Source organism: Hyla sarda, chromosome 9, assembly GCF_029499605.1.
Source record: "Hyla sarda isolate aHylSar1 chromosome 9, aHylSar1.hap1, whole genome shotgun sequence".
NCBI lineage: Eukaryota > Metazoa > Chordata > Amphibia > Anura > Hylidae > Hyla > Hyla sarda.
This window is the reverse complement of record NC_079197.1, coordinates 51,588,030-51,608,381: the sequence shown is the minus strand read 5'-3', so window position 1 is coordinate 51,608,381 and position 20,352 is coordinate 51,588,030. Positions and strand designations below refer to the sequence as shown.

General features: G+C 44.5%; 1 protein-coding gene across 1 annotated transcript in view; it reads left to right on the top strand.

The window, feature by feature from the left end:
* Positions 1–20,352, top strand: part of AR (androgen receptor) — a 673,169-nt gene that overhangs the window by 514,869 nt on the left and 137,948 nt on the right. The window contains exon 4 of the mRNA XM_056538313.1: positions 5,887–6,174. Within this exon, the coding sequence (XP_056394288.1) occupies positions 5,887–6,174 (288 nt within the window). The remainder of the gene's footprint in view (positions 1–5,886; positions 6,175–20,352) is intronic.

The window sequence follows — 20,352 nt, the reverse complement described above, 5'->3', positions numbered from 1 at the left end:
TGCTCTCCCTTGCCAAATACGCCAACAACCTGCCATTTTTATCCCCAAATTCGAATAATACTGCCTCCCTGTCCACCATTCTCTTTTGAATCTTCTCCTTCTGAAGGATCAAGAGAGCTCTTTGGGCATTCAACCATTTATTTTCAGCATCAGGGGAAGGGTCCCTCACCACCTCCGCCTCCAGAACCCCAGTCTCAGCCTGCAACGCCTTTTCCCTAGCCAAGTAAACCCGCCTCTGTCCAGCAACCCCGCCATAAAGGCCCCCCGATCATGTGCCTTATAAGCATCCCATTGTCAGGGTGGGACCTATTGTGTTCCAAAAACAAATCAACCGATGTGCCTTCTCCACTGTAAAGTAGGTGAGAAGGTATCAGTTGGTAAAATTTCCTTCAGCCAGGTTTCCAGAAAGGCCACAGGATCTGAGCCTTCCGCTTTCTCAGGAAAGCCCACCAGGCGGATGATTTTGCCCTAAGCCTATTCTCAAGATCATCAGATCTATCCAGTACAGTCTTAATTTGTCACTGCATGGAGGTTAGTTGCGCAGGAATAGGTTGTAGAGTGTCTTCAACAGTGGAGACAGAACATGCTTTTTTGATGCAATTGTCCAGCCATTTTAATTTCCCTCATAATAAGGGAGGCTATTTAAAGGCGGATGAACCAGTAACCAACTAATCTCTGATTATCTAAAGTGCAGAGAACGTTGGGGGAGACTGCAGTATTTGGCAGTCTAGATGTCTCCAAGACCCAGAAGTCTCAAATGTAGAAAACTGATAGAAGGAGAGTACAATTAGGAGATGTCATAGGCCTGTGTAAGGCATGTTTTAAACTGCGTAGTTTTAAACTGTGTGTTTAATTCTGAGGATTTGGGGTATCGCATTCCAGAGAACTGGTGCAGCACAAGCAAAGTCTTGGAGATGGGAGTGTGACGTTTGGATCATAGAAGATGTTAGTTTTAGATCATTAGCAGAGCAGAGAGCACGTGTAGGATGGTAGACAGGGATAAGAGAGGAGATGTAGGAAGATGCAGCACTGTGGAGAGTTTTGTGGGTGAAAGTGAGGATTTGTTCATCTATTCTGCACTTAATAGGTAACCAGTGTAGTGACTGACAAAGTGGGGAGGCATCAATGCAACGGCTGGAGAGAAAGATGATTCTGGCTACGGCATTTAGGATAGAGAGTTTAGAGAAGGGAAGGCTTATAAGTAAAGAGTTACGATATTCAAGGCATGAATAAATTAAAGCAACAATAAGAGTTTTACTTGTTCAATAGTGAGATGAGCAATACATTGATGAGCGAAGCAGAGATGGGCTAAAGTGGATGGAATCTACTGGTGAGATGAGTGGGGGGGTATCAAGACAAAGAGCAAGGATGTAGACAAGGACTGTGAGCATGGTGTTTATGTTGAAGAAATAAAGGTCTACTTACTTAGGCAATGTGGAAGTTGTGTTTGGTCCTTTTTGTTCACTTTTGGTTCAATTCTGGTCTAATTCTGGATTTCACACTTAATAAGGCACTTTATAAAGCAGTTTGAAATGGCAGTTTTGATGTCTCCAGACCATTTGCCTCAAATAAACAGTTCTAGCTTAGGCCTGTAGATTGACACAAAAGTTCAATCAAGTCTAAAGATGGGTGGAGAGCAATAAAATGTGAGGACTCAAGTTTAGAGCTAATAAACAGTTTGGGGTCAGGAAAAGCATATAGATTGGCATCAAACAAAACATAGGCACATACCAGATACTAGTAATAAATGAAGATAACAATGGAATGATGGGAGAATGGTAGTGGAGATCCAGAGGTTGGATAACATACCAGGTTCAAATAGTGCCCACTCAGCCCATTACTGGCCACAGAGGTGTCTTATCTCTGCCAGTGAGCAATTTAGCAGGCAGGTCCTGCTCCAAGCTTTTATCTCAGAAGCAAGAATAAGACATGAGCATTAGGAAGCGTATGGGAGCTGCTAGGACACTAGCAGGGGTAAATAGAACTTTTTTTTCTATTTTTATATAGCTACCACAATATCCCTTTAAGTCTATAAAAGCTCAATGCTGTCTAATACTTAGACAGTGTAAACTGAAATTAGACAGTCTAATAGATGTGCACTTTCATAATGAATAGATTATTGTATGAAAATGTACTTATTTGGACATTCGGATCCATCAGTAACAAACACATTTTTTTTCATATATTCATACAAATCAAATAATCCAAATAGACAATTTGAATAAGAAGAACAAAATAACTAAAATCCGAATGATGCTGAAGACTAAAATGACAAACACTGTCCAATAACAAATACATTCAAATATTTTTGTTACATTTCTGCCGAGCATAATGAAAACGCATTCTGGTTTAATCGATGCGTTTTTCAGATGGGCGGTGTTATTGTCATGTGTATTTTCTTTGTCCAATCAGCTTAGGCCCCTTTCACACTACAAAATTACTCCATTTTAAAGATCCTTATGAAGTTCCGTCTGAAAATCAGCTGTAAAACGGCAGTTACAAAATCCTATACGGCTATTAGAAAATCCCACTATAGTCTATAGGATTTTTCTAATAGCTGTTTTAACCCGTTATAGCCGTTATTAATAACGGCCGTTATTTTGTGATGGAAGATAGTAACGGGAGAAATAGTGTATGCATGGCTATTAGAAAAATCCCTAACGGCCGTATAAGATTTTGTAACTGCCGTTTTACAGCTGATTTTCAGACGGAACTTCGTATAAATCTTTAAAATGGAGTAATTTTGTAGTGTGAAAGAAGCCTTATGCCTTTTATGTTTTGTTTTTTTAGTCAGATTACAGACAGTGAAGAAGTTGTTTATGTTTTTGAAGACCTGTGCAAGTGAAGCATTTGCCCATAGCAACCAATCAGATCTCTTCTTTAATTTTTTTCAGACCTTTTAAAAAATTTAAGAAGTGTTCTGATTGGTCTGACTGCTCCACATTTCCTCTGCATAGTTTTGATAAATCTCCTCTATTGTAACTTTACTTATAGGAGGCAGTTCCAAATGCTTTATCCGACCAAAAAAGATAATTTCACTCCAGAATAACGAATAGTTTAGAATAACGAATGAGGTCAAAAGCAAAAATGCTGGAACTAAAAGTGCAGTTACTGAAAAAAACTTGACTTAAAATTATAAAAAAAAATCTTGTAGTGTAAATACTTTTTTGATACACACAGTGGAAAACTAGGAAAAAAGTGTGAACTCATCATAAATGTGGTACAAAGTCATGTGCACCAGTTTTTGGTGCAAATTGTGCAAAATTCTGGTGCATAGTAAATCTGGGCCATTGAGCAATAAACCTGGGCCAATGTGTTTGCTATATGATTTGTCGGGACTGACCAGCCAATCATGGCTCCAACCGGGAAATTACAGTGCCGTAGTTTCATATTTCTGTCAGCCGACCAGCTCCGCTCACTGGCCATCCGCCTGCATCTACCACCTGCCAGCTAGCTGTTGCAACTACAACTCCCACCATGTCCTCACTGGAAAGGGCATGCTGGGAGTTTTAGTCCTGCAATAGCTAGTGGGCAGGTTGTAGATGCATGCTGGTGGTCGAGGAGCGGCTTTCATTTAACACCAGGGTGCCTCCAGCTGTTGCTAAACTACAATTTCCATTATGGGAGTTGTAGTTTTGGAACAGCGAGACTCCAGCTGTTGCAAAACTGGAGTCTCACTGTTGCTAAATTACAAATCCCATAATTCCCAGAAAGCCAAACTCTGTCTGGAAATGATGGGGGGTGTAGTTTAGCAACAAAACGTTGTTTCAAAACACTGCTTTATGAACGTTCTCCCCAAGGGAGACAGTCAAAAATGTACTAACCAAGTTTACGTGTTTCTTTTCCTTATCATTTCAGATCCGTGTATGCAGAAGACTACTTTGGTGGACTATGTCGATGAATAATAAAATGGTTAACGAAGGCTTGGGGGAGAGTGTTTTTTGGAATAAAAGATTTTTGGCAGGAACCATTGTTACTGACTCTCCCCAGGCTAAGTAACGCCAGCCTGTTACAGCTTAGGAGCACCATTTTTTTCCCGGGCCCGTTGGTACAGGGCCCAGTACCCCTGTGGCGGTGGGTACCAGAGTAATAATTGGGGGTTAGCACTAGCTGTTTTTGAGGCTAACACTAAGCCACAGCTTAGTAATGGTCTCCACTACTAAGCCTGTAAAGTAAATAAAAATAAAAAAAGCCTGTAAAGTAAATAAATAAAATAAAAAAACACAACATTCAAAAACTGTAAACTTTTGTTCCAAAAAGCACTCCCCCACAAGCCCACGTTAACCATTTTATTAATATAAAAAAAAAAAAAAACGCTGGTCATAGACGTGATCCACCGAATCCGAAGTAGTCCTCTGCATACACGGATCTGAAACTAAAAGGGTTAATGTGTTATGTGTGCTAGAAAAAACGTATTCTAAAGTTATTTATTGTTTTTTGCTTATGTGAGCCAAATGTATCAACCCCCTGGGATAGTATGATAAATATGTAACACACAAAACTAAAGCAGAAAAAAATGCATTCAGAACTCGCTTACCAAAGCGACAATGATAAATGTCTCCCATTGAGTGGACTATGCCTACTGTTCCAGAGTATTTTAATTTGCAATAGAGATCTGACATTATGTTTTATACTTTGTCCAGGGATTTTCTTTAGTTACGGTGGCCTAAGTCAGTCTGCAGGAATTAGGAATGCTTTTAACATGACTTGTAAGCCTCTATGAGGCACAGTGCTGGAGTAACTTAGAATTAAAGGTTTATTATATAAAGCATGGTTTGTAATGCAAAAAGCAACATATTATGAATAGTATTACACTAGGTTCTATTCAGATGCCCAACTCACACAATGACATGTCTAATAGTTCTTTCTAGGGTCATCTAATAAAGAAAAGGGTTCTGTTGGATATGTAAGGCTATGTTCACACTTCCACTCAGATTCCATTTTCCTAAGCTGGCAGCAGATTTTTTTGCTGAAGAATTCTGCAAAACTATTGACAGGTTCATTGTTTTTGCAGAATCAGGAATGCAGAATTTCCACAGTGGAAATTCTGTATCGGAAAATCTGCCATGTGAATAGAACAGCGGAAATTGAATTCACCACAATGTTAACTTAATGCAGCAGAATTTCTGAGCTGAATTTTTCTTTGGGATTCTGCATAGAAATTGAACATAGCCCAATACGGTATTTCCTAAAAATTTGCCTATATCAGCTCTTCTGTACAGCTGTACTAAAGCTTCACAGTAATAAAAGGTGATTTAGACAGAATGTCTCATGCACAGTGCAGTCAGGACAATTACATGTGAAGCAGAGTTCCGGAGTAAGAAATATTTTTATTGCTCTTTATAACACGAGAGCTTCTGTTTTGGATTGTGTGCAAACTGACTTTGTTCTCACACTGTTCCTGAGCAACTTCAGAAAACCTAGGAATGGATTCATCCTTTGTAAGGGAATGCCTTCTTTTAGAGAATGCAGTCATTGATAGCAAAATGCACAATTAAATGTGGACACTCATCAGCCGTAACATTAAAAACACTGACGGTGAAGTGAATTTCATTGATTATCTTATTAAAATTGAGCCACAGATGACAATGTTGTACTTTTAAAAGCAGATATGAATAAACAAGTCCTTGAAGAATTTTTAGGGCACCAGATCTATTTGAAAATTGATACAGAAAATGTCAAATACCTGTTTTAAAAGCCTGGCAGCAGGTGAGTCAGTGTAACATATCGCAAAAGAGAATAAATCCAAATAAAACCAAACGGATCATATAAAGTTTCTTTTCATGTTTGATTTATACTGCAAAGTGTATGAAGCATGTATTGCATAAATGCTTTGTTATCATTGTAATGTTTAGTTTTTTTTCTTCCTTCTTTTGTCACTTGCAGCACGAAAACTGAAGAAATTAGGGAACCTCAAAGCTCAAGAGGAGTTAGAGGGATCTCCTGGACAGGGAGAAGGACGAGAAATGACACCCAATATGTCCCTTACCCAGCTGGAAGGCTACAGTTGTCAACCTATCTTCCTCAATGTACTAGAGGCCATAGAGCCTGTTGTGGTTTGTGCTGGACATGACAACAATCAGCCAGACAGCTTTGCTGTGCTTCTTAGCAGCCTGAATGAACTGGGTGAGAGGCAACTAGTACATGTGGTGAAGTGGGCAAAGGCATTACCAGGTAAGATTGTTATGATTTGTCAAGTTCACCAGAATCCTTGCCATATAAACCTATAGAATCACATAACTCTGCAGACACATTCTACTTTTCATGCAATAAGCTTGATCTGTAAATTTAAAAACACATTGGGATAAATCTATTAAATGATTGCATGGCTGAGGCTTTTATTTTACCAATGTTTGTTGGCGGGCATTATGTGCGGCTTTCCCAAATTTATAATGTTGTATGATCTATGATAAATTTGGCCCAAGTGTACACCTGCTTAAAAAAAACTTTTTATGTGATGTAGATAATACTATTATTTGTATATTTATAATATACATTGGTTAAAACATTTATGTATTTTTTTTTCCCTACAGATATTGTCTATGTGTCTCTGTGAGGAGACTAAATATAGGAAGTGTGGGTGGACAAGCAGGGCTCTGTACACTAAGTACAAGCAGGGCTCTGTACACTGAGGACAAGCAGGGCTCTGTACACTGAGGACAAGCAGGGCTCTGTACACTGAGGACAAGCAGGGCTCTGTGCAGTGAGGACAAGCAGGGCTCTGTACACTAAGTACAAGAAGGACTCTGTACACTAAGGACAAGCAGGGCTCTGTACACTGAGGACAAGCAGGGCACTGTGCAGTGAGGACAAGCAGGGCTCTGTACACTAAGTACAAGAAGGGCTCTGTACACTAAGCACAAGAAGGGCTCTGTACACTGAGGACAATCAGGGCTCTGTACACTGAGGACAAGCAGGGCTCTGTGCAGTGAGGACAAGAAGGGCTCTGTACACTAAGGAAAAGCAGGGATCTGTACACTGAAGACAAGTAGTGCTCTCTGCAGTGAGGACAAGCAGGGCTCTGTACACTGAGGACAAGCAGGGTTCTTTACACTGAGGACAAACAGGGCTCTGTACACTGAGGACAAGCAGGGCTCTGTACACTGAGGACAAGCAGGGCTCTGTTCACTGAGGACAAGCATGGCTCTGTGTACTGAGGACAAGCAGGGCTCTGTACAATGAGAACAAGCAGGGCTCTGTACACTGGGGCACAGATAAAAGGGCACTGATGTCACCCACAGTGTTCAAAGCACTCTGAACTTCTGCATAGAGGAGACAGAGAGAGGGAGAGAGCCAGACAGTAGGGAGAGTTAGTGCTGTACACTAATGACATCTGTCCACCATCTCATGCTGTACGCTAGTGACATCAGTCCTCAATTTCATGCTGTACACTATTAAAATATGTATTTTATCTCATACTGTATGCTAGTATCATCAGTCAGCCACCACCTGCTGTACGCAGGCTACTACTAATAACACCAATCCCCCATCACCCTACTTCCAGCCAGGTCTACACATACACAACCCATCATCCCCAGAAAAGGGATAATTTTTTTTGGCTTTTCATACAAGAGATATTTCTTCTTCAGTCTCTACTTTGTTAGAACACCAATTCTGTTTCTACTCCCAAAAAAGGAATAGTTTTTGGAACGCTTGGAGGAATCCATGCCGTCTTCTTCACTTGGTAGACTAACAACCTCTTGCTACTCCCAAAAAAAGGATATTTTGTGGCATGTTTGGAAAAAGATACTGCATCTTCCCATGCCTATGTGTGCATTTTAAAGGGGTACTCCGGTGGAAAACATGTTTTTTTTAAATCAACTGGTGCCAGAAAGTTAAACAGTTTTGTTAATTACTTCTATTTAAAAATCTTAATCATTCCAGTACTTAACAGCTGCTGTATGCTCCACAGGAAGTTATTTTGAATTTCTTTTCTGTCTGACCACAGTGCTCTCTGCTGACACCACTGTCCATGTTAGGAACTGTTCAGAGCAGGAGCAAATCCCCATAGAAAACCAATCCTGCTCTGTACAGTTCCGGACATGGATAGAGGTGTCAGCTGCAAATAGAAAGAATGGTGCAAGGCTAAAGGCCCCCCCTTTTTGCACGACTGATCGCTTGTACAGTAATGTGCAACAAAGTTACACCCCAAAAAAGGCTTAAAGGGGTAGTCCAGTGGTGAAAAACTTATCCCCTATCCTAAGGATAGGGGATAAGTTTGAGATCGCGGGGGGTCCGACCGCTGGGGCCCCCTGCGATCTCTCTGTACGGGGCCCCGGCTCTCCGCCGAGATAGCGGGTGTCGACCCCCGCACGAGGCGGCGGCCGACACGCCCCCTCAATACATCTCTATGGCAGAGCCGGAGATTGCCGAAGGAAGCGCTTCGGCTCTGCCATAGAGTTGTATTGAGGGGGCGTGTCGGCCGCCGCCTCGTGCGGAGGTCGACATGCCCCCTTCCCGTGGGCTGTCGGGGCTCCGTACAGGAGATCGCAGGGGGCCCCAGCGGTCGGACCCCCTGCGATCTGCAACTTATCCCCTATCCTTAGGATAGGGGATAAGTTGCTCACCACTGAATCACCACTGGACTACTCCTTTAAAAGCAATAGGTGGCATAGACAAGGGAAGGAAAAAAATGTAGATATCAGAGAAAGGCTACAAATTAGGTTAATAAATATACAGTGGTCCCTCAACATACAATGGTAATCCGTTCCAAATGAACCATCGTTTGTTGAAACCATTGTATGTTGAGGGATCCGTGCAATGTAAAGTATAGGAAGTTGTACTCACCTGTCCCCGCCGCTCCGGAACCGTCACCGCTGCCCTGGATGTCGCCCTCCATCACGGTTGCCGCATCCCTGTGCTGTCCCCAATGCTCCGGACGTCTCTGCTTCTCCGGGATCGTCGCTCTCTGTCGCCACAATCACGTTAATATGCACGCCGCTCCTATTGGATGACGGGATGGCGTGCGCGGCGACGTGATGCCGACGATGGAGAGCACCGGCAATGCAGGGAATCCCGAAGAGGAGCTCCAGAGCCCCGAGGACAGGAAGAAGAACATCACCGGAGCACATGGGGCACCGTAAACGGCTATCCGGCGGCAGCTGAAGCAGTCTACGCTGCTTGGCCCCGACATACAAAAGCATTGTATGTTGATGCTGCCTTCAACATGCGATGGCCTCTCAGAGGCCATCGCATGTTGAAATTATCATATGTCGGGGCCATCGTAGGTCGGGGGGTCACTGTTAGAGATGAGCGAACTTACAGTAAATTTGATTCGTCACGAACTTCTCGGCTCGGCAGTTGATGACTTATCCTGCATAAATTAGTTCAGCTTTCAGGTGCTCCCGTGGGCTGGAAAAGGTGGATACAGTCCTAGGAGACTCTTTCCTAGGACTGTATCCACCTTTTCCAGCCCCCAAAATAAATATATATATATATATATATATATATATATATATATATATATACTAGCTGAGTACCTGGTGTTGCCTGGTTTTTCCTTCCTAATCCTTGTTGGGGAGGAAAATCAACAAAGGAGGAAGCTTTTGACTTCATATCCCATCCTCACATATTGTTCTCCTATCCCAACCCTATATCCCGTCCCCATATCTCAACCTCATATCCTGTCCTCATATCCTGACCTTATTTCCTGTCCTCATATGTCAACCTCTTATCCCGACCTCCTATCATGACCTCATATCCCGCCGTCCTATATCGACCTCATATCCCGACCTCCTATCTCGACCTCCTATCCCATCCTCATATCACAACCTCCTATCGCATCCTCAGATCACAACCTCCTATCCCGTCCTCCTATTTCGACCTCATATCCCATCCTCATATCCCGACCTCATATCCCGTCCCCATATCCCAAACCCATATCCCGTCCTCATATCCTGTCCTCATATCCCATCCTCATATCTCGACCTCCTATGCCTTCCTCATATTCCTTCCTCATATCCCTTCCTCCTATCCTGACCATTATCCCATCCTCCTATCCCGACCTCCTATCTCGACCTCATATCCCGTCCTACTACCCCGAACCCCTATCCCGACCTCCTATCCCGACCCTTTATCTCGACCTCCTATCCCGACCTCCTATCTCATCCTCCTATCACGACCTCCTATCCTGTCCTCATATCCTGTCCTCATATCCCGACCTCATATCCCATCCTCATATCCCCTCCTCCTATCCCGACCTATCCCGTCCTCGTATCCCGTCCTCCTTTCCTGACCTCCTATCCTGACCTCATATCCCGTCCTAATATCCCGACCTCATATCTCGTCCTCATATGTTGTCCTCATATGCTGTCCTCATATCCCATCCTTATGTCCCATCCTCATATCCTGTCCTCTACATACATTTCCTGTAGATTTGCATGGGACTTTAAAAAAAAACCCCGACCCTCACTTATGGGGGGTAGTTAAGAATTAAATTAACTATCCTATATTTTAAGTGGACATATAAGTAACATGTGACCAAGTATTATCGAAATATCTTGAGCCGTTTGGAAGTTATGCAGTAACATATATTTCCCATAGACTTGTATGGGACTTTAAACAAAAAACCCTTTTTCACCCCCTTAAGGGTTGAATTTCGCAAAATCCTTTCTTATTCCTCATCTACATCTTAAAAACAACACCTGTGAAAAAATTCAGCTTTCTAGATCCAAGGGTTTTGGATTGATTAGTCAGTGAGTCATGCCTTCTATTTTTATAAATGTATATACTAGCTTTTTCCCGCTGATTTACTTTTTACGATCCTATAGTAATGAGGCCGCTCTGGGTAAAGTCTACGGGCATCCAAACAACCCGAAACATTACATCTGCTGTTTCATGGAATAGAAGATCGACATCCTTTGAGGACTTTTACCGAATCTGCGCACAGGGGAACCTGCCTTCTCGCACTGCTTATATACTGACAACAGTCCTCATATCCCATCCTCATATCCTGTCCTCCTATCCCGTCCTCCTATCTCGACCTCCTATCTCGACCTCCTATCCCGACCTCCTATCCCGACCCCCTATCCCGTCCTCCTATCCAGACCTCCTATCCCGACCTCTTATCCCGACCTCCTATCCCATCCTCATATCCCGTCCTCCTATCTTGACCTCCTATCTCGACCTCCTATCTTTACCTCCTATCCCAACCTCCTATCCCGTCCTCCTATCTCGACCTCCTATCTCGACCTCCTATCCCGACCTCCTATCCCGACCTCCTATACCATCCTCCTATCCCGACCTCCTATCCCGACCTCCTATCTCGACCTCCTATCCCATCCTCCTATCACGTCCTCCTATCCCGTCCTCCTATCCCGTCCTATCCCGACCTCCTATCCTGACCTCCTATCCCGACCCCTTATCCCGTCCTCCTATCTCGACCTCCTATCCCGTCCTACTATCCCGTCCTCCTATCCCGACCTCCTATCTCGACCTCCTATCTCGACCTCCTATCCTGACCTCCTATCCCGACCTCCTATCCCATCTCCTATCCCATCTCCTATCCCGACCACCTATCTCGACTTCCTATCTCGACCTCCTATTCCGTCCTCCTATCCCGTCCTCCTATCCCGTCCTTCTATCCCGACCTCTTATCCTGACCTCCTATCCCGACCTCCTAGCCCGTCCTCCTATCTCGACCTCCTATCCCGTCCTACTATCCCGTCCTCCTATCCCGTCCTCCTATCCCGACCTCCTATCTCGACCTCCTATCCTGACCTCATATCCCGACCTCCTATACCGTCCTCCTATCCCGACCTCCTATCTCGACCTCCTATCCCATCCTCCTATCACGTCCTCCTATCCCGTCCTCCTATCCCGTCCTTCTATCCCAACCTCCTATCCTGACCTCCTATCCCCTCCTCCTATTCCGTCCTTCTATCCCGACCTCCTATCCTGACCTCCTATCCCGACCTCCTATCCCGTCCTCCTATCTCGACCTCCTATCCCGTCCTACTATCCCGTCCTCCTATCCTGACCTCTTATCTCGTCCTCCTATCCCATCCTCCTATCCCTTCCTCCTATCCCGACCTCCTATCCCGATCTCTTATCCCAACCTCCTATCCCGTCCTCCTATCCCGATCTCCTATCCAAACCTCCTATCCCGACCTCCTATCCCGACCTCCTATCCCGTCCTCCTATCTTGACCTCCTATCTCGACCTCCTATCTTTACCTCCTATCCCAACCTCCTATCCCATCCTCCTATCCCATCCTCCTATTCCGTCCTCATATTCCATCCTACTATCCCGTCCTCCTATCTCAACCTCCTATCTCGACCTTTTATCCCGACCATCCCGTCCTCCTATCTCGACCTCCTATGCCGACCATTCCGTCCTCCTATCTCGACCTCCTATCTCAACCTCATATCCTGTCCTCCTATCCCAACCTCCTATCCCGACCTCCTATCTTGTCCTCCTATCCCGATCTCCTATCCCGACCTCCTATCCCGTCCTCATATCCCTTCCTCATATCATGTCCTCCTATCTCGACCTCCTAACCCGACCTCCTATCCCGACCTCCTATTCAGTCCTCCTATCCCGTCCTCCTATCTTGACCTCCTATCCCGTCCTCCTATCTCGACCTGCTATCCCGACCATCCCGTCCTCCTATCTCGACCTCCTATCTTGACCTCCTATCCCGACTTCCCATCCCGACCTCCTATCCCATCCTATACCGTCCTCCAATATCGACCTCCAATATTGACCTCCTATCTCGACCTCCAATCCCGACCTCCTATCCCGACCTCCTATCCTGACCTTCTATCCCGACCTTCTATCCCGACCTCCTATCCCGTCCTCCTATTCCCGACCTCCTATCCTGTCCTCCTATCTCGACCTCATATCCCATCCTCCTAACTTGACCTCCTATCTCGACCTCCTATCTTGACCTTCTATCCCGATCATCCTGTCCTCCTATCTCGACCTCCTATTTTGACCTGCTATCTCGACCTCCCATCCCGTCCTCATATCCCAACCTGTAATATGTGTACCAGGTATTGAAATATCTACAGCCGTACGGAAGTTAAGTGGGAACATACATTTCCCATTGATTTGCATGGGACTATCCTGACCTATCCCATCCTCCTATCTCGTCCTCCTATCCCGTCCTCGTATCCCATCCTCGTATCCCGTCCTCCTATCCTAACCTCCTATCCCGACCTCATATCCCGACCTCATATCTCGTCCTCATATCTTGTCCTCTAATGCTGTCCTCATATCCCATCCTTATGTCCCATCCTCATATCCTGTCCTCTACATACATTCCCTGTAGATTTGCATGGGACAAATCTAAACAAAAACCCCGACCCTCACAAATGGGGGTAGTTAAGGGTTGAATTAACTATCCTATTTTTTAAGTGGACATATAAGTAACATGTGACCAAGTATTATTGAAATAGCTCCAGCCGTACGGAAGTTATGTTAGAACATACATTTTCCATTGATTTGCACGAGACTTTACACAAAACCCTGACCCTCACAAATGGGGGTAGTTAAGGGTAAAATTAACTATCCTATATTTTAAGTGGACATATAAGTAACATGTGACCAAGTATTATGGAAATATCTCCAGCCGTTTGGAAGTTATGCAGTAACATATATTTCCCATAGACTTGTAGGGGACTTTAAAACAAAACCCAACCCCTTTTTCACCCCCTTAAGGGTGGAATTTAGAAAAATAATTTCTTATTCCTTGTCTACATCGTAAAAACAACACCTGTGCATAAATTCAGGTTTCTAGGTCCAAGGGTTTAGGCTGGGCGTAATATATATATATATATATATATATATATATATATATATATATATATATATATATAATGCAATATAGAGGAAGGGCCGACACTGTGAATATGACTCCAGGTCCACGTGGGTGCTCTGCTGCTTAGGATAGGACTCTATATCCCTTGAAAATCAAATCCAGTGAAAGAAGAAGCGGCACTCCAAAATAGCTTCAAAAGCTGTGATTTATTTGCCCATCATGTGAATGGTGCTGCGTTTCGGTCTCCACAATGAGACCTTTCTCAAGCCTCAATGGGCTCGGCTATTGCAGACTCACTGGGACAAACGGCTCTGATGGGGTTAACACTATGATCCTGTCTCTGGTGGTGCTAAACGTTTGTGGCAAGGTGGTGACAGATACTGTATCATAAAGAACGAAAGAAGACGTAGCAACTCACCGGGAGATGAAACGTCTTTATTGCGGTAGCCTCGTTGGGACTCACAAGACAGCGGGATCGTACGGGTGCTGGTGCGGGTGAGGGAGCGGGAGGGTGTAGTATATATATATACTAGCTTTTGCCCACGGCTTCGCTCGTGTAAAATTTGGGGTAACACAGATCTACTTTTTACGATCCTATAGTAACGAGGCCTCTCTGGGTAAAGTGCACGGGCATCCAAACAACCCGAATTCTAACAAAAATTACATCTGCTGTTCCATGGAATTGAAGATCGACATCATTTGAGGACTTCTACAGAGTCGGCGCGCAAGGCCTTTGGATTGCTGAAAGAGGACAAAAATTAGGAAACACCTTTAGAGGAACCTGCATTGTACGATTCTCCTTTCTAGCTGCAAGAAGTATTTACCACAATGTTGGTTTTTTGTTAGTTCTGTGATTCTTGAAGTCATCCAACATTTCAGTGTACTTACGCAGCCAAAATATTTATAGTACCTCTTTGTATACTACATTCGAGGTTGTGCCCTCAGGTGCTAATATGACCAGACTGTTAGGTGAACTAACTCTTGAGCAGGCCACATATAACTGGCCGTACGAGAAGCAGTCCCTCCTAAGATCAATTCCTGCAGTTTTCAGTGACTGACCCTGTGACTTATTAATCGTCATTGCAAAACAGACCTTAAAGGGGTACTCCGGTGGTCAACATGTTTTTCCGTTTTTGACTTACCCTATTTGTTTTGTTTCATTTCTATTCTTGTTGTTTAGGCAACTCTATTTCCGTTCTTTGATGTCTTTTAATCCCCCACTTTGTTTTCCTATCTTTGCTTCCATTTCCTGTTTCTTGCTGTGCTCAAAACCGCAAATCCCATCATGCCACATGCCTTGCTGGTTTGGGGCGGCTCCTTTTTTTTTGTTCCGCCCTTTACCCACCCTACAATTTTCCAGGGTCGGCCCCCTTATACACAGCACACTAATATAATCAGCCCTGGTTGGGATACACTGTCATACACACACAAAAGGGACTACAACTCCCAGCATGTGTCATTCAGTAGTCTTCAGTCTGTGGTATAACACCAACATGCTGCCTCTGTAGTCTCCTGAGGGTTGTAGTTCACCACACCTCTGTAGGGCATACACCAGTGTTTCCCAACCTGGGTGCCTCCAGGTGTTGCAAAACTACTACTACCAGCATGCCCGGACAGCCAAAAGCTGAAGACACCCTGTTTGGGAAACAATGCACTTTGTTTGTAATATACTGAATAGGCTAGGCCAGTGTTTCCCAATCAGTGTGCCTCCAGCTGTTGCAAAACTACAACTCCCAGCATGCTCAAAGGCTGTCAGGGAATGCTGGGAGTTAACTCCCAGCATGTGTCAATCAGGAGTCCCCCTCCTTCACACATAGAAATCATCCCCAATCCGAGATTTATTCCGCTGCAGTCTAAACATCCCCAGCCCGTGCACTTGTTATCTTCCCCTTCACATACATCTTCTCTGTCTTCTTTCAGTGCTGACCTGCGTCCTCACAAGAAAAAACAGGGGGGAGGGGAGAGGAGGAGCTGTGTAGGAGCTTCTTGCTCTTATGCAAACCTGTGACCACCTGGAGGGGGAGATGAGGGGGCGTGGCCTATCTCTGTCCAGTGCAGTTCTGAAAGAACAGAGAAAAAAAAAACATGACACCTTGTCCACAGCCTAATCCTAACCTGTGGACAACAGTCAGAGATCCAACACAGAACTACAGAACTTCCTGGCCCACAAACAGGTAAGAAAAAAAGACACATGCTGCACAAATATATAATACATGTCAATTGCAAAAAACATGAACATTAAAAGAAGATGCAATATAGGCAAAAATCTTAACCACCGGAGTACCCCTTTAAGAGGAAACTGCAGCCTTTTGAACTCGAATGGTATACGACGGTATAAGTGGTATTTATGGTAAAAACACAGATTCACTTCGAGCACAGCCAGTAAATATACCACGTTTTTATGTAAGGCTTTCACACGCAACCGGGTCCCATTGCACAACTTGGGCAGATTGAGATTTCGCAGTAGCATTACTGGAGCACCCACTTTGAGGATAAGTGTGTGAGACGGCATATCAGGTGGGTTTAGAGAAACTCCACAGGATAGTATACAGCATCATCAGTATCGACTACAGTGTCCACAGACTTGTACTGGTATTCTGCATCTTCGAATGACTTCAACAAAGTGTCATTGATCAGAGAAGCCTGATCATTTTTAGATGTCAAAATTGTACATTCGCACAGCCACTCCATGGATTTACTGTGTAGATTTTGGACATCCGAGTATATTGGGGCTAAGAGATCATCAACAGTTGACACAAGTGTAGCAAGGTCCGACGGGATCGCAATCTTGCCTTCTGATACCAGATATTCTCAAAGATCCCCATCCCCATCACCAGCATAAACCTCGCAGTTCAAATGCACCCGCATGTTTTTGTTTAGGTGGAGTTTTTTTTTTTTATAAGGGCAGATTAACTTCGTCAGCTCGAGATCCTCTCGGCACTACCAGCAGAGTCTGATGGAAGTCTCCAGCTAATACGGTCACGCCCCCCATCATGTCATCGTTTCCTCTAATGTCCTTTAAAGTTCTGTTAAGTGCTTCGAAATCTCCTTTATGTGCCATTGTGCATTCGTCCCAAACTATAAGTTTACAATCGCGAAGTACTTGGGCACCATTACTCTGCTTTGATATGTTGCAAAGTGGCATTTCGGCATGGGTGAGATTTAGCGGTAGCTTGAAGGCGGCGTGAGCTGTTTTCCCTCCATCCAACAGTGTTGCTGCTATCCCTGATGATGAGACAGCTAGGGCGATGCCACGGTTACTCCTTACTTTAGCCAACAGCAAATTAATAAGGAAAGTCTTACCGTGCCGCTAGTAGCATCCAAGAAAAATATTTGCCCAATTCCTTCCTCAATACTGCCAAGGATCTGCTGGTAAATGTAAAGCTGTTTACTCGTAAGTCGCTTTTCATTATTCGACACTACCTCAGACAGGGCGCAAGAATCATAATTGGTCTCCCTCAGATATTCGTGATTATCCAAATTTCTTGCAGATCTTTTTGGTTGAGGTAACCCATATTGTGTCAAATGTTGTCCCGCTTGAGCTAACACTGCATCTTCGATTAGTATCAAGCATCTACTGTAGATCTCGTCTATAAGCAGCTGTGCACCACCTTCCAACTCTCTCTCTCCAGTTGTCATTTGATGTCCTCTGAGAGACTGTCTTTGTATTTCTCCCAAAGACTTAAAGGATCAGAGAGCTGACAAAAAAACTAACAGTATTGTAAACAGCTCTCGGAGCTTGAAAGGAACCTCACACAATGCAGCTTCCTCTAAAGTTGTCTCCCAATGTTTGTCATCTTCCAGCAATCCTAGAGCCTTACACGCAGACTGAAATGTTGGATGTAGGACACCATTCACGGTCTTCATGTCCTCAAAGGATGTAGGACCTCTAACCTCATGGAGCAGCAAATGCAAGTGGTAGCACTCAGTACTGTTGGAATGTAGACTCTACCCAGAGCATGCACTTTTTTTTACTCCGGGTCAACCCTCTACGACTTTCCCCCTTTTTCTCCTAGATTTAAAAAAAAGCTAGTAGTGTTGTCTGAGGTGGATTGTTCACTTTGTCGGAAAGGTTAGTGGAGACACATTTACCGTTTTCAAGATGAACAGCGAGATGTATGATAGAAGGGAATCTTTCATGTATAGGAAAGCTTAAGATCCTCCAAACTGCTTTGGAACTTCTTATATATCGGCCAGTTTCATAGATTTTCACCTCATCTTTCTCATTCTCCAGAGCAAACGCTGCTTGATCACTACCCTTATTTACGTACTTGCAAATATATTTAATAGATTTAACAGAGTTGCAGTACTCTACATTAATATGAGCATTGAAAGTACGTAACAGAATAGGATTGTAAGGCACTACCCATCGGTTATCCAACTCAATATCCTTAATTTTTATTTTTATTGTGTGACCCCAGTCATCTGGCGATCTTCTCCTGTATTGCGGCTATCCATTGTCTCCTGTTTGGGTGTCCTTAAGAAGTGGTCGTGGATATTTCTTACTGCAGCTTTTATCTTTCATACAGGGAGATTTGTAGTTTAAGCTACCGCAAGGACCATGTATCATGTTGGCCTTCACAATATCATAGAGAAGAGGGTCTTGCTCAGGTTTAGGTATTTCTGCACAGATTACATTGTCGATTTTGTCTGGGGTAATACGTTGCTCTAACCATAGCAAGATGTGAATGTGAGGAAGACCTAGTTTTTGCCACTCCACTGAGTATATAAAGCAACACATTTCCCCTAACAGCCTTTATTTATAAGAGCCTTCATCTTTTTCACCTTTAGGTAGAATACCCTTGTTACGCCTAGCGCTCCGGGCCCCCGCTCCTCCCCGGAGCGCTCACGGCGTCTTTCCACCTGCAGCTCCCCGGTCAGTCCCGCTGACCGGGAGCGCTGCTCTGTCATGGCCGTTGGGGATGCGATTCGCACAGCGGGACGCGCCCGCTCGCGAATCGCATCCCAGGTCACTTACCCGTTCCCGTCCCCTGCTGTCATGTGCTGGCGCGCGCGGCTCCGCTCTCTAGGGCGCGCGCGCGCCAGCTCCCTGAGACTTAAAGGGCCAGTGCACCAATGATTGGTGCCTGGCCCAATTAGCTTAATTGGCTTCCACCTGGTCCCTGACTATATCTAACCTCCTCCCATGCACTTCCTTGCCGGATCTTGTTGCCCTTGTGCCTAGTGAAAGCGTTTTGTGTGTTTAAAGCCTGTGTACCAGAACTTCTGCTATCTCCCCTGACTACGAACCTTGCCGCCTGCCCCCGACCTTCTGCTACGTCCGACTTTGCTTCTGCCTACTCCCTTGTACCTCGCCTATCTTCAGCAGTCAGAGAGGTGACCCGTTGCTAGTGGATACGACCTGGTCACTACCGCCGCAGCAAGACCATCCCGCTTTGCGGCGGGCTCTGGTGAAAACCAGTAGTGGCTTAGAACCGGTCCACTAGCGCGGTCCTCGCCATCCCTCTCTGACACAGAGGATCCACTACCTGCCAGCCGGCATCGTGACAACCCTGGCTATGATGTCATGTTGATCGTCTGTCTTTTGGCCAAGGAAAAGTACTTTTGTAATGTCTTGCCAACGGGGATTACATGTAAAAGTGATAAAGAGGTCAGGGTCGCCGTACTGATGCACGTACATCATAGCATCTTGATACGCGCATGCATATAGCGAGGTCCTCCAGTAAAAGATGATGAAAGCACCACCTTTTGACCCAGCTGCTCACCATCAACAGCTTGTCACCCTATAGCATGCCGTAAGTGTATGTAGCTGTCAGCTCTTAGTTGCGCCTTATTGTTCCTGATGTAGGCCAACCTTTCCGATTCTATTTTGGCATACATATCCACCAAGAACTCACTTAACAGAGAACAGAAATACACCAGTTGATTATCTTCGCCATGTCTAATCATGATACAAAAAGAATAGAAACTCGCTGCGGAGACTGTGTTTGTGAGTATAGTTTTGGTCTCGGGATCACGTTGAGGTATCCATCTTCACCATGACTAAATAAAAGCGGATACTGTAGGGCATCGTACAAACGGTGGATCTCGCTAATGCGCTGCAATTTGTTATCGTGGCTCTCAAGGACAATGTCACGTTTCTCCAATTGTTGGCCAACTATTACTAAGGCTTCTTCGTTTGAAGTAGGAGCATTGAAATGCCCTCTTTGGTCTTCTTGCGGCTTCTTGGCATTGATGACTACTTTGAATGTGCCAGAAGTTTCAGGCACTTTGTCTAGGGCGACTTTCAAGTCTCTTATATGAGAATTGCACGTATGTAGCTTTGCCTGTAGTTGCCTGACTTAGCCAGGTTTTACATCAGGAAAGTTACTGTGCCTCAATTGTACTTCTCTATTGTCCTCGCCAACAAAATATATTTGTAAGAATTGTGGTTCCTGTTGAGGTGCTGGCAGCAAACTCCCAACCACGTGGTATATCTAACCCTGAACTTTAAAAGTTGGCATAAAACCGTCCTTTATGATTTGTTTAGCTCCAAAAGATGTCATTTGAAAACAACTATTGTATTTACGAATACTGTTCATAAAGTGGTCATGTTCTGGATGTAAATCCATTATCAAACTATAGAGAGGCTC